The sequence below is a fragment of the Molothrus ater genome, chromosome 21 (genome assembly GCF_012460135.2).
Source record: "Molothrus ater isolate BHLD 08-10-18 breed brown headed cowbird chromosome 21, BPBGC_Mater_1.1, whole genome shotgun sequence".
NCBI classification, from domain to species: Eukaryota; Metazoa; Chordata; class Aves; order Passeriformes; family Icteridae; genus Molothrus; species Molothrus ater.
Genome location: NC_050498.2, coordinates 375,439 through 388,943, shown reverse-complemented (window position 1 = coordinate 388,943; position 13,505 = coordinate 375,439). Strand labels below are relative to the sequence as shown.

General features: G+C 48.3%; 1 protein-coding gene across 8 annotated transcripts in view; it reads left to right on the top strand.

Annotated features, from left to right (window-relative positions):
• Positions 1 to 13,505, top strand: part of TSPOAP1 (TSPO associated protein 1) — a 67,123-nt gene that overhangs the window by 37,599 nt on the left and 16,019 nt on the right. For 6 of the 8 annotated variants that reach the window (XM_054517022.1, XM_036395109.1, XM_036395108.1 and 3 more), the window contains exons 15-21: positions 1,084 to 1,193; positions 2,605 to 3,420; positions 3,922 to 4,073; positions 5,534 to 6,094; positions 8,213 to 8,512; positions 8,783 to 8,962; positions 11,926 to 13,053. In XM_054517022.1, the coding sequence (XP_054372997.1) occupies positions 1,084 to 1,193; positions 2,605 to 3,420; positions 3,922 to 4,073; positions 5,534 to 6,094; positions 8,213 to 8,512; positions 8,783 to 8,962; positions 11,926 to 13,053 (3,247 nt within the window). The remainder of the gene's footprint in view (positions 1 to 1,083; positions 1,194 to 2,604; positions 3,421 to 3,921; positions 4,074 to 5,533; positions 6,095 to 8,212; positions 8,513 to 8,782; positions 8,963 to 11,925; positions 13,054 to 13,505) is intronic. The other 2 variants (XM_036395113.2, XM_036395112.1) reach the window with 2 other exon arrangements.

Below are 13,505 nucleotides of genomic sequence, written 5' to 3'. Positions count from 1 at the left end.
TATTCCAACAATTAAGAAAATTTCAGCTTAGAATTCCTGAAATTTTTGGCAGAAATGCTTCTGGCTGTAATTTTTAAAGAGAAAAAAAAAAAAGCCAGATGTTTTGATAACTGTTGCCATTCACTGAGCCATCATGGTCAAGCCCAAGTTGCTACAGTTCAGTGTGTTACCTATCCTTCAGCTTTTCCATTGGGAGGAAGAGAACGGGGATGATTCTGTGCTTGTGAGGAGCACATCAGATGTGGTCTGTGTCTTCATGTGAGTTTTGGGCCCGTAAGGTCTCAGTTAGCTCACAGAGAGATAAACATTGCTTTGGCATGATGAAATCCCTTTTAAGGGGTAAAGAACAGGAATTGGCAGTAGATGTTTGTAGATAAAGAGATAAGAAAAAGATAAAGGTTTTTCATGAGGCATTTTCCTGTGAAATGAGACCCTCTGATTAGTCTGAGGATCCCTGGGTAGGGAGGTTAGAACTGCCTAGAGTCCAAGCCATATCACCAATGTATGTCTAATTTTCTTGCTGGTGAAGTTTTTGGAGTGCTGTTTAAAATGTGGGGTTAGAGCAGGAGGAGACACCACAGCCTCTCTGTGCAGCCTCTTCCAGTGTTTGCTCAACCTCAAGTTTTTCCTCAGGTTCTGGTGAAATTTCCTGTTTGTTTGTACCCACTACCCCTTGTCCTGTTGCTGGGCACCAGTGGAAAGCATCTGGCCCCCTCCTCTTGACACCCACCCTAAATATACCTGTGCATTGGAAAAATCCCCTTTCTGTTGACTTGTCTCCAGGCTGAATAGGCCCAGCTCCCTCAGCCTGTCCTCAGAGAGATGCTCCAGTCCCTTCAGCATCCTTATATCCCTGTTCCTTTGGATGTAACAAGTCATCTGTTCTGCTCCTCAGAAATTATCTGTTATTAAATATTTTTATATGTAAACTACAGTTTACATATAAACCTTTGTCTGTGGATTTTGCTGCTTGCCAAAGTGGAGTCATTCCCAATGAATTGAAACCTTATCAGCATCACAGCTGTAATGTGTTGCTGGGAAGGTTCCTATGCAAATTAAGTCTTCCAATTGTAAATATTTCAGCTACAATCCTTTTGATGGACCTAATGAAAATCCAGAGGCAGAACTTCCACTGACTGCTGGAGAATATATTTACATCTATGGAGACATGGATGAAGATGGCTTCTTTGAAGGTGTGTTTTAGTAAAATGAAATGTGACTGAACTGCTATGGAGCGTTGGTTTCTCTCCAGAAAATGAGAGAGAAATTTAGCAAATCTTGAGACCTCAAGGTAAAGGGTTTCTGCCCAAAGTTAGTTTGTTGGATGAGCAGATCCTGTTGGAAACTGCTTTATTTATGTTATGAATAAATTAAATCTAATCTATGAAATCTTTGTCTATTGATTTCAGTGGAAATTTTGCCACTACTTTCAGCAAGTTCCAGGTTTCATCCCCAATGGTTTCAGCTCCCATATGGTTCCTCCCTCACCATGGAGAGGAACATGTTCAGCCTCTTTTGCAGATGGGCTGTTTCCCTCTTTCCGGTGCCTGTAGTGAGCCAGGGACTGCAGCAGGTAATGGACTCCATTGCCTCGTGCTCTTTTGACAAAGAGGGGATAAATTAATCAACCCAAACTACAATTGTGACCTTTGCTGGTGTTACACAGTGTTGCTGTTCTGGTCCCTTTGCAAACATGATCCTGGTTGACTAAAAGGTGGATGGAATTGAAACCAAGATTTGTGGGCTGTAAATTTGTGCTGAGGTTGTTTTGTGGAGCCACTTGCTTAAGGGGTGATAAATTCCTGATTTCCTGAGATGCTTTGCAAGAGCTGAGACAAACGCATGTGTGTTGCACTGCTTGCTCTGTGACTGCTCTGCCTCATTTTTCTTTCTTTGTATTCCCAAGCTTATCATTTGTTTGTTTGTTTATTGTTTAAAAAGATTATTCTTTACTAACCTTTTCTGCTTTCCCTGCTTTCACTTGATTTGCTGTAGGTAGAGTTTGGAAGGGAGAAGGCAGTGCAGTCCCTGTGTGCTGCTCATCTATGGTTCGATGGGTCTGCACAGACCAAGTGCTGTTTATCTGTTGTCCCCACAAGTCTTTTTGGGACACCTTTAGTAGAGGAGTTAACTTAAGAAAGAAGGGAGCTAAAAGGAAGGCCAGAGCTAAATACAGAGCTGGGAAGATGGACTTTCTGGAGGAAATACTGCAAACCCCAAAGCTGTATGGCTGGGAGAAGACGTAAAATCATCCAGCTGCGTAGTTTGGGAAGGCTAAAAAAGTTAGTGAAAGAGCTGTGATGAGGAAGAATGGGATAATGAAGAAGGAGAAAGCCTTTAGCTAGTTACACAACCCAACTTTTTACTTAGTTGGCTTTGGAATGTGTGAAGCAGTGAGTTTCCTCACTGTGTCCTTTGGGACCTAACAAGGGAAGCCCTAGGAAATCAGGAAGCATTGCCAGGAATAACCTCCCTGAGATTTTTTCCACTCTTGACTGCAGAGCTGTTGTACCGTGGCAAAGATGTTGTCCCATAGTCCTGGCAGCTGAGTTGGAAGGCTCAATGGCAGGAGCAGTGGTAACAGGTGTCCTGTTTTTTGTTTAGGGGAGCTGATGGATGGCCGGCGAGGGCTGGTCCCCTCCAATTTTGTTGAGCGAGTTTCAGATGATGACCTCATGATGTTTCTGCCTCCGGAGCTGAATGATCTCACCCATAGCTCCTACCAGGAGAAAAGTTTGGTCAGTACAAGCACCAGCAGTGGAGATAAGAGTGAGTTTTCCATTGAAGAGAGTAGCATCAGTCCATTGGCCAGCAGAGCAGAAGGAGACCAGGAGGAGCCCATTAGTCACACAGCAGTGCCTTACCCAAGAAAACTGACTCTTATCAAGCAGCTTGCTAGAAGCGTAGTTGTAGGCTGGGAACCACCTCTTTTGCCAGCTGGCTGCCCAGACATACAAAGCTACAACATCTATGTGGATGAAGAGCTACGTCAGAACGTGAAGAGTGGCCTTCAGACCAAAGCAGTGATAGAAAAGCTGGATTTACACAGCAGGGCTTACCGCGTGTCTGTACAGACGGTGACGGAGCACGGCAGTTCGGATAAACTGCGCTGCACTTTCTTTGTGGGGCAGGATTTTGGCATGGCACCGACGATGCTGAAAGTCAGAAGCGTCACAGCCACGTCAGCAGAGGTCACGTGGCTTCCCTGCAACAGCAACTACAGCCATGGGGTGTATCTCAATGGGCAGGAGTGTGATGTGACCAAGCCGGGTGTGTACTGGTACACCTTCCGCAACCTGCAGCCCAGCACCCAGTATGTGGCCAAGCTGGAGGCCCGGCCCATGAAAAGTCCTTGGGAAGAGGTGCCCAAGGGGCAGGAGCAGGACTCAGCTGTGATACACTTCACTACCCCTTTAGCAGGTACTGCAGGCCTCTGCACATGGAGAGGCTGTGCTTAGCTGGCCCTTTGCTGGGAAGCCATAGGACAGAGGGAAGCAAGGTTGATTAGGTCCCCAAAGCCTGAGATGCTGCACTGTTTTGTCTTAATGTTTCTCTTACTTTATTTTAAAATCTGATTAGCCCTTTTGCTTTCATTTGCTCTGGGAAGACATCCTCTGTCCTGGTTGGAGCAGCTGGTTGGGCAGGGAAGAGATGGTTTACCATGACTTTGCTCCAAGGATTGCTGCATCTTGGCCTCAGCTACTTTTGCAAAGTTCTGTTTTCTGTGCATTAAAGCTTTCACGGAACAAGAGCACCTTATTTTCTCTGGTTCTGTCTGACATTTCCCAATACTGGCCTGGCTGTTGTAGTTCAGTTCTGCAGGGGCAAGTCTGGTTGGGAGTTTTGCTCTTTGGTTCTACCCAGGGTTGAGCTTTATGTTGTAGCCAGATAAGAGAGGAAATTGTTTTTGGTCTCTCACAGGCACTCCTGATGCTCCTTTGGATGTCCAGGTGGAAGCTGGTCCCTCTCCAGGTATCCTGGTTATCAGCTGGTTACCTGTCACCATTGATGCTGAAGGATCTTCCAATGGGGTGCGGGTCACTGGATATGCCGTGTACGCAGATGGACAGAAGGTACTGGCTGTGCAGGGGGCTGGGGCTGTTGCAGGGGGAGCATGAAGTATCAGACCATAAGACATGGAAAGCTTGATCCAGGAAGGTGTCTTGAAGAGGCAGTGACAGTCCTTGGCCCAGAAAGGAGTGACATCAGAGAAGGGACATTGCTTGGGCTGTGTGATGCACACTGCAAAAGACATCTGTCCGGGTTTTGGAGGTGCTCCTGGAGCAGGACCCTCCACCAGCAAAACAGCCTCCTCTGCTCAGCCCAGCTACTGGCCTAATCCTTTGGCAAACAGTCCCCAGGCTGTGGACAGAGCACAAGGACAAGTACACAGCCACCACTGGGGCTTTCTTGCGAATGTGAGGACTGAGGTGTAGTGCTCCAGCATAAAGTTGGCATCCCCACAGCGTGGGCAGAAGAGTTGGGGGGGAATCTGCCCCTCTGCCATGCTTAGGTGAGACCCCACCTGCAGAGCTGCCTCCAGCTCTGGGGCCCCCAACATCAGAGGGATGTGGAGCTGCTGGAGTGAGTCAGACAAGGCCATGGAGATGCTTCAAGGGTTGGAGCCCCTCTGCTCTGGAGCCAGGCTGAGAGAGCTGAAGGTGTTCACCTAGAGAAGAGAAGGCTCCAGGGGGATCTCAGAGCTTGTTCCAGGGCCTAAAAGGGCTTCAGAAGAGCTGGAGAGGGACTGGGGACAAGGGATGGAGGGACAGGACACAGGGAATGGCTTCCCACAGCCAGAAGTCAGGGTTAGGTGGCATACTGGGAAGAAATTGTTCCCTGTGACGGTAATGACACCCAGGCACATATTGTCCAGAGAAGCTTTGGCTGCCCCAGCCCTGGTGGTGTCCAAGGCCAGGTTAGACGGGGCTTGGAGCAACCTGGGGTGCTCCAAGTGGAAGGTGTCCCTGCCCTTGGCGGGGGCTGGAATGAGATGGTTTTTAAGGTTCCTTCCAACCCAAACCATTCCATCATTTTAACATACAAACACCCCAGGGTTCTGTTTGTTCAGTACTGTTACTGATACAGAACATCCAAGGACATTCTGTATTGAAAATGTCGTGTGGTCTTATGCACACATGATGTTGTTTGAGGAGCACAGTGCAAAACAGAATGATGCTGTGTTGGATAATTGCTCTTTTGTCGTGGAAATGCTTTTTCCTCTTCAAAGGTGAAAAAAAGGAAGAGTCTGGGAAGGTAGTTGAAAGAGTGGCCTAAAAAAGGGAAAAGCTCCTTAAGGCTTAGGAAACAAGGAGGGTTAAAATCTGGAGTAGGGGAGGATATATTCATATTTTGTAGACTGTTCAGTTTCTCGAATTTCTCTTTAACATTCATTCTTCCCAGATAGTGTGCAGAAGGGTGGGAATTGTGCACAGCTGCTCTCCAGAACTTTGGGTTCTATCAACTTTGGGTTGGGAATTGAAGGGCTGAGCTGTGCACAATAAATAATTCCTTCCTGTTCTTTTGCTTACAGGTGATAGAAGTTACTTCTCCAACCGCTGGGAGTGTCCTGGTGGACTTGTCCCAGCTTCAGGTGTTCCAGGTGTGCCGTGAGGTTTCTGTGAGGACGATGTCTCAGTTCGGGGAGTCCGTGGATTCAGTTCCAGCCCAGATTTCTTCAGTCCTGCTGCAATCCTCCCACTGCACTTCCCCTGTGTGCACCACTGTCCCCTCCAGACTGCCCCGGTGGGCCCCCAGGGCCTTGCTGCCTACCCGCAGCCCACAGCACATGCTCCAACAGAAAATTCCTGCTGAGAGCTCAGATGCCAAATTGACTGATCCCTCCTCCAGCCCTGTTGGCTCAGCGCAGCCTCTGACAGAAAAAGCCTCTTCCCCACCACACCTCCCCTCCCCTAGTGCTTCCTTGGTGCAGGCTCCAGGCACTTTCCCACAGGAGTTGGACACTGAAGGAGACAAGAAATGCCTGAGAGTGCCTCCCCAACATGCTGGCACAGTGCTCCCAGGGCCTGGCATGGAGCCTGGGCCTTCCCAGAAACAGGGAATGCAACAGCTGGGTGCAGGGACAGAGGTGCAGGTAAGTGCTTACATCTCCTGCCCAGTGGCAGGTGTGCAGGGAAGGGCAATGGATCCTTTTTGGGGAGTTGGACAAAATGCCACTGAGCACCTTTCTGTGACACAGCATCGCCTCTACACCATCGTCCAGTGGTGGCAAACTGTCAGGATTTTGGCTGCTGTTGTGTACCTGGAAGATGCAGCTCACCTCTTGATTCTGTTTGCTAGCATATGAGGAACAGACTGAGAAAAGGAAGAATTTGCAGAGTTAAAAGGTTAAAAGAATGTTCTCATGTTAGTCTGGCATTGCTGTGCTCTCTGACTTGAAGGGACCTTCTCCAATCTGGTGGGTTTGTACAAGACAGTGGTAGAGCACCTTAGTGGATGGCAGAGCAAGGCAGCAGAACTGGCAAACTGTTCTGACACTGGCTATTTAGGGTTCCCAGTGGGTGAGTGAAATTCCCAGTGGTACTCCCAGTAGGGTGGGTGAGTGCTTTCAGAGTTCTTTTAGGACAGTGGTGAGGATGTCTGAGAGCTGTATAATGATGGTGAATGATTGTTCTGTGACGATGGGGAAGTGGGCCCTCCTGTTGTGGGATGTATTACATCAGGGAAAAGGATCTATTTCCCATTCTGACTTTTGACACCAGAACTCATAGGAGTGCTTCAAACTTAGATTTAGCACAACTTTATTAATCATGGCTGTGTGACCTTGTGAAGGGTCAGAGTTAGGCTGAGACTTCTGAAAATTGCTGAAGCAAGACCAGCATGGTGGGCCCAAGCCCAAAGGCCAGCTCAATACCCAGAAGAACTGAGATGTTGAGTCCAAAATTTCAGAGGTCAGTGCCTGGTCATTTGCAGCTCACAGTACCTTGGGTCAACTGCTGGATTCATTTACCCACATTTCATAGAATCATGGAGTGGTTGGGGTTTCAAGGCGCATTAAAGATCATCTGGTGCCTGACAGGGAGACCTTCCACTAGGCCAGGCTGTTCCAAGCCTCATCCAGCCTGGCCTTGAACACTTCCAGGGATGAGGAGTGTCATGGTGGATTTGTCCCAGATTCAGATGTTTGTGCTGTGCCAGGAGATTTCTGTGAGAATGATGTCTCAGCCAGTGGATTCAGTACCAGCCCAGATTTCCTTGTTTTTTTGTGAGACTCTTACTGCACTTCACCTGTTCCCAGCATTGTTGCCTCTGGACATTCAGGTGTCTGGTGTAGATGGCTGCACTTGTGGTGGTTGCTTTGCTTCCTTTGTGGAGAGGAGTGAAATGAGTGCTCCCAGGATGCAAATCATCTTTCTCACTTGAGGTGTCTCTTCACTTGGCTGTCAGCAAAGGGAATCAGGGCTGGAAATCTGAGCTGTGAGATTGGACATGAGATCAGGACCTGCCTGGCTTTTGTCCAGGGGACATTGAGAAGCTTGACACTGCAGTGTTTCAATGTCCCTGGGGTCTGATCCTTCAGTGTTTTCAAAGTGCCTGGTACATAAGGACAAGGTTCTGCTCCATTGCAAAATGCAGGGAGGTTCCCTTGGTTAGAGTAAGAGAAAGAGGTGGTTGATAAGGCCCACCTGCCTTACCCCTCTTGTTTCTGGAGTTCCATTCCTCTATCTCCCAGAGGTTTTCTTGGACTGGTTGGAATACAGATGAAGATTTTCTTTGATTCTCACTAGGTGTTCTAATCAGGAGCTTGTTGCACTCTCTGTGTTTATTGTTCTTCATTAATTCTCCTTTTCTTCACACCCCAGGAAATCCTGGAGTAGTGTCCTCATCTCCAGTTCAACCCAATGTGCTGATGTCTAGGCCATTCCTCTGGCAGATGACAGTGGGAAATAACCTTGTTGTATAGCTTGGGCTCTTCTTACAGCCCTGAAACTTGTTACTCTCCATGCCCTTGTGGGCCTTGCCAAGCTGCAGCACTGGGGGCACTGTGTGTCACCTGGGACCTGAGGACAAGGAGAGCTTTGTTCCAGGGCTGGCCAAGATTCCCAGCTGCAAGTTGCCTGCCAAAATACTCGTATGCCTAGAGCAAAGAACATGTCAGAGGGTCAAAGAGTTTGGAGTGATAAGACTCAATTTTGGTGCATAAGTAGTCTGAGACACCTCCCCTTGATTTCACTGTTGGTTTGTTTCCCAGATGGAGCAACCAAGAACCAAAGCACCGGAGCAGGGAAGCCTGATGGAGAGTGGGGTGAAGCTCCAAACAGAAACCTGCCACGTGTGCTCTGTGCAGGAGGCACCCAAAGGTCCCAGTGCTGACATGGAGAGAGAGGCAGAGAAGCATCTGAGCCCAGAGCCTGCGTCTTCCCCCAGCCAGGCAGGGGAAATGCAGGGCACCTTCCAAGATGGGAACACGAGTGGGAGCAGCTGCCAGGACTTTCTGAGGTTGTCTCCTGGCAAGGAGGTGATGAAAGAAATGTCCAGAGTGAAAAGAGAGGTTTGTTTAACCTTGGCTTGTGTCCATGGAGGGATGTGAACTGTACTTGGCCTCCTGAGTTTTCCAGCCTTAGACAGTGCTGTTCTGCAGGCTTTGAAGTGAGGCTGATGGTTGTGTGTGTCCATATGTGCCAGTCACTCCCTTGGGTGCTGCCTCCTTTCTTTCCTACCACACCTGAGCTGTGTGTGTGCTCAGAGAAAGGAAAAATGCTCCTTTGTTGCTGAAATAGAGTCTGGGAGAACTGAGAAAATGTGTTTTGCTTTTCAACAGCAAGAAGAAAAACTGTCAGAAATGAGCCGCCGACAGTTGACCCTTTTCACTGAGCACAACCGGAGTTCTGACCTTTCAGATATTTTGGAAGAGGAGGAAGAAGATGAGCTGTCTTCAGAAGCTCTGGAAGAGAAGAAATGGGACCAGAGAGAGCCATGTTCCCAGGAGAATGGGGAAAAGGTAACCTGTTCTGAGTGCTGCTTGTGGGGAGCGCCGGTGCAGCCATCCCATGCCATCAACTCACAGGAGGAGGGGCTGGGCTGAGCCTTTCCCAAGGTCCTGCTGCTCTGCTTTTACTCCCAGTGTTGGCTCAAGGTAGTAAAACACAGGTTCTTTGGGAGAGGGAAGGGTGTTTGTTTGTAATAAATGGAGCCAGGGTTTAATTAGTTGGAAAAACCCACAGTGCGATGTGGTGTTTAAAATCAATGGGGTGTGATTTGAATTCTTAAACACAGACAGTAAACAGGGAGCACTCAATGCTCTCAGGCACAGGGTGTGATTTTTGGGGTGTCATATGCAGGGCCAGGAGTTGGCCTCAATCCTTGTGCATCCCTTCCAGCTCAGGATATTCCCTGATTCTGTGATTATTTGGCTTAGGTCTTGATGCTTTCTGTTGCCAGGGATGGTATGTAGGAGGAGAATTGTGGCTTTTTAGTTCAAATGCTGCAAGGGATGAAATCCTGCCTGAGCTGAGCTGTAAGTGTCCAGCTTAATTCATGCTCAAAGAGTTAAATCTGGTCTGAATGCACCTGTGGGAATGTGATTCCAACTGCATGGCCTGGAACTCGTGTATAACCATACAGATTACAGCAGTTGGCATGAATATCCACGAGGGAAAGCACTGAGGGTGAGAGCCTGGAAAATTAAAAAGCATTGCAGGAAATATAATATGCCCGGATGGCAAGAAAGCACCTTCTCTTTGATTTTTCATGTGACCAGAGAGTATCTGTAATTGCTGTGGCTGCTGGTCTGTAGGGATGAGGCTGGTGAGCACTAAATGGTAGCAGACAATGTAGTGACTCTGGATTCAATTTCCTTTTCTCCTTCTGAAGGGTCTTCTGCTTCCCAGGTGAGGGATTGAACCTGCAGTGAAGCACATCAGGAGCCCCAGGAGAGCCGGGTGGCTGGAGGGGCTGGGGCTGCCTCTGAAGGTTTTGGAAGGGCTTCCAGTTGTTGGGATTGGGCTGGGAAAAAATGGAAGAAAAACAAGTTTCCTGGAAAGAGAAAGAAGAGCAAGCAAGAAAGCTATTGTCTTTCTTTTTTCTTTTTTTTTGCCCTGGGTGTTTTATTGACTGGATAAAGTGATTGTTTTCTGTGCTGGCAGTAACAGAGTGAGGGTAACAAGATGCTGAATTGGGAGAGGATGTGAGGGGCAGGAAGCTTTGGGGCACAGACCTCCCATTACTGCCTTATGGATTGAAGGGGATTGGACTGTAATAGGGCTGTTTTCGAGGTTTCTGCATATTTAACTACATTTTCTGTTACCTCAAGACTGCTCAGCCAACTCTTCCAGGATCCAGAGGATGAAAATACAGAGGGTTGGTGCTTTAAAAATGTTTATCCTCAAACAAGTTGTTTAATCACTGAAACCATTTATTATATTACAACTCAAAAGCAGAAGCCACAACTTTGCAAACAGCTAAAAGAACTCTTACTGAACTTTTTTTTTTGTGTATTTATGAATTCTCCACATTCCTAATTGGTGCTAACAAGGCAGGAGCCTTAAGCACTGTTCTGTAAGGAGAGTTTGAGAAAATTTGAGGGGTTTTTGGTCTAGAGGAGTTGAGTGGGAGATTTTGTACCCGCCTATTTGCGTAATGGTTAAAAGGATGAGAGCCAAAGTAGTCTTGTTTCTGGGAGATGATACATTAAAAGAGGCAGAAATCATGAGCTGCTGTTTGGGATGTTCATGTTGGAGATGCGTTCAAACCTCTTACCCAGGAAGACAGCGCAGCCTTGGGATCGGTCCCCAGAGGGTTCAGGATCTCCATTCTTTGGTGTTTTCAAACCTCATCTAAGCAAAGACATGGATTTATTGTTGGCAACAGTCCTGCTGTAATTAGGACACTGAACTGGAGACCTCAAGGCCCCTTCAGCCAATTCTAAATATAATTCAAGACCAAGTTTTGCTTGGAAAAAGCTATAGAGATTGGAACTATCAGTAGACAAATTGCAACTGTCTTTGTTTCTCGCTCACTCTGGTTGAGTTTTTAATTATCTCTGAACAGACCTCCATATGGCTGTAGTTTAAAGTAGCTACACATGCTTTGTAATCTATTTGTAAATGCCTTCGGAACACATTAATAATATAACTTGCCAGGGAAGGTGAACAAGAGACCTCCAGAGGTATCTTCATACCAAAATGGCATAATGCACCTGGGGATTTTACCTTTTATGTTACTGTTAATGTGATAAGAAATAAACCCATAAATTCTACAGTTGGTCCACAAAAAATTTTAAAATTCGCAGTGTTGTCCCCAAAATTTTCTGTAACCTGGTAGGCTCTCACTCATCTGCAAGTGGAACTCATATCTGTGTGGCCCTTTGAGGTAAAGGGTTCTCCTTTGTTTTTGTGGGAACTCTGCTCTGGATTTGCAGACAGGGACCTGCAGTAGAGCTGCACTTTGCTAGGAGATGAGAAGGGCCCAGGCAGCAACATCTCCAAGGCGTGTCCTACAGCACAGGGCCATTCCCTGTGCTCCAGGAAGACAACATAGATAAGGGGGACCCATGGCTCTGTGGGTGAGCCCTGTGGACAGAAGAGCCCACTCAGCTCTGCTGTGGAGGGATGGTGCCTCTCCTGCCCCCATCCCTCCCAAAGATGCCAAGCCGAGAGGAATTATTGCTGTCGTAGGATGAGAGGTGCTGCAGGTAGAGCTGTGTGTGTACAGGAGAGGCTGGGAGGGAGCTCTTCCATGCATTTGCCTTCCTCGCTTCCTGTCGCATTGCTGGTTCATCTGATTGCTTTTGCCAGAAGATCCATCACTCCCTCTGCCCCCTCCCCTTGCTTTGCTGCAGCCACAGCTCCATCCTGCTCTGCTGGGAGGGAATCAGGGTCACTTTGCCTCTTGTTTTAATGTTTATTTCCTCTCTTTTTTCCTTTGCTTGTCCTGGCTGTGGCTTTTCTCGGGGTCTGGGTACAGATGGATCTTTGTGATACTGACAGCGATGAGGAGATTCTGGAGAGGATCCTGGAGCTTCCGCTTCAGAAGAACCACAGCAAGAAGTTGTTTAGCATCCCTGAAGTGACTGAGGATGAGGATGAAGATGAGGATGAGAAGGGTGTTACAGAAGAAAAGACAGACCCTCAAGACTCCTTGGAAACACAAACCTACCATTCAGGAAGAACAGAGAAACCACCCAACAGCAAGGAGCCATTTCTAAAGGAAGATGGGAGTAACACCTCCATGAAGGTCTCTGCTCAGACTCCTCAGGGGGAGCACAGTGCTCAGGAGAGCAGAGCGGAGGCTGACCATGCAAATCCTGCCTTTGGCCAGCTGTCTTGCAGTCAAAAGAAGGCACACTGGAACTGGGGCTATCAAGAGAATGATCCAAAGTCTGGGAGTGGGACAAGTCCCTCTTGGAACAAGAAGAAGGGAAATAATTATCGGGAGAAGATCCGAAGTCGGCCTGAGATAAGTAGGAAGAGACAGAGTGATCTAACAGAGCACTGCAGTCGTCTGCTGGGCAACTGCAGCCAGATGGGGAGCGGGTTATACAGAGCTCCCAGTCTCAGGGAGGAGCTGAATGTTGTCAGCAGTGCTGGTGGAAAGGAGGGGTTGGATTTGTACAGCCGGGCCAGACAAGGCACCTTACGGAAAAAAGCCCCAAGAGCAGTGGGATCAGGGGGGGCAGAACCAGCCGTGATAGCAACGCACTGCCCCAGCCCCAGGAGCCTGGAAATAGACATCGAGTATGACTCTGAAGATGATCAGGATTCAACCTGTGCATCCTCTCTGGAGAGCAGGCTGTGGCCAGAGAGGTCCCAGAGCTGCCAGGGGGACTGGAGTGATTGCTCCAGTCAGTCTGAGGTTGCCCACCTGGGTGGCAGAAGGGACCTGACCAGGCTGGAGATGATGGAAGAGCAGGGTATGGAGTGGGCCGGGTCTCCGAGCCGGCACCTACGATTCTTCTGCCGGGAGAAGGAAGCCCCAAGGTGTGAGAGCAGTTCTGAGGAGCAGGGCTGGGAGCTGGACTGTAAGTCACCTGGCTGGAGAAGGAGGCTCGAACATTCTTCGAAGGGGATACGTAGCACCTCCTTGCACAAAAGGGTTGGGAGACTTTTCCTATTCTGGCTTTGAAGCAGCTTGCAGTGGTGCTGGCTTCCCTCTGCTTCCCTGGCCTGCCTGTATCTTGCTTTGTTCAGTGTTGTCCAGAGAAAGGACCCTCCTCTAGGATTGCCTGGAAGAATATCTGAGAGATTCTGTAGTTCTGTGCTTCTCCATGGCTTTTCTTGTAGTAGCTGCTTCTGCTTTTCCTGCTCCCTGACCAAGTGTCACCGATGCAGTATTCCTTTTCACACTGGGTCTTCTCTTCCTCCCCACGGCAGGAGGCTGGGGGACCCAAGTGAAAATCCCTGGTGCAATAAGCTGATTGGTGAAAGCTTTGTGTAGATGCTGACTGTAATGTCATTGCCTCCCTTTGAAATGCCCTTTCCTGCATCTTCACCCTCACCAAGGGGATCGTCACTGGTGCCTCGCAGAATGCCTGCCTGTCCTCAGTT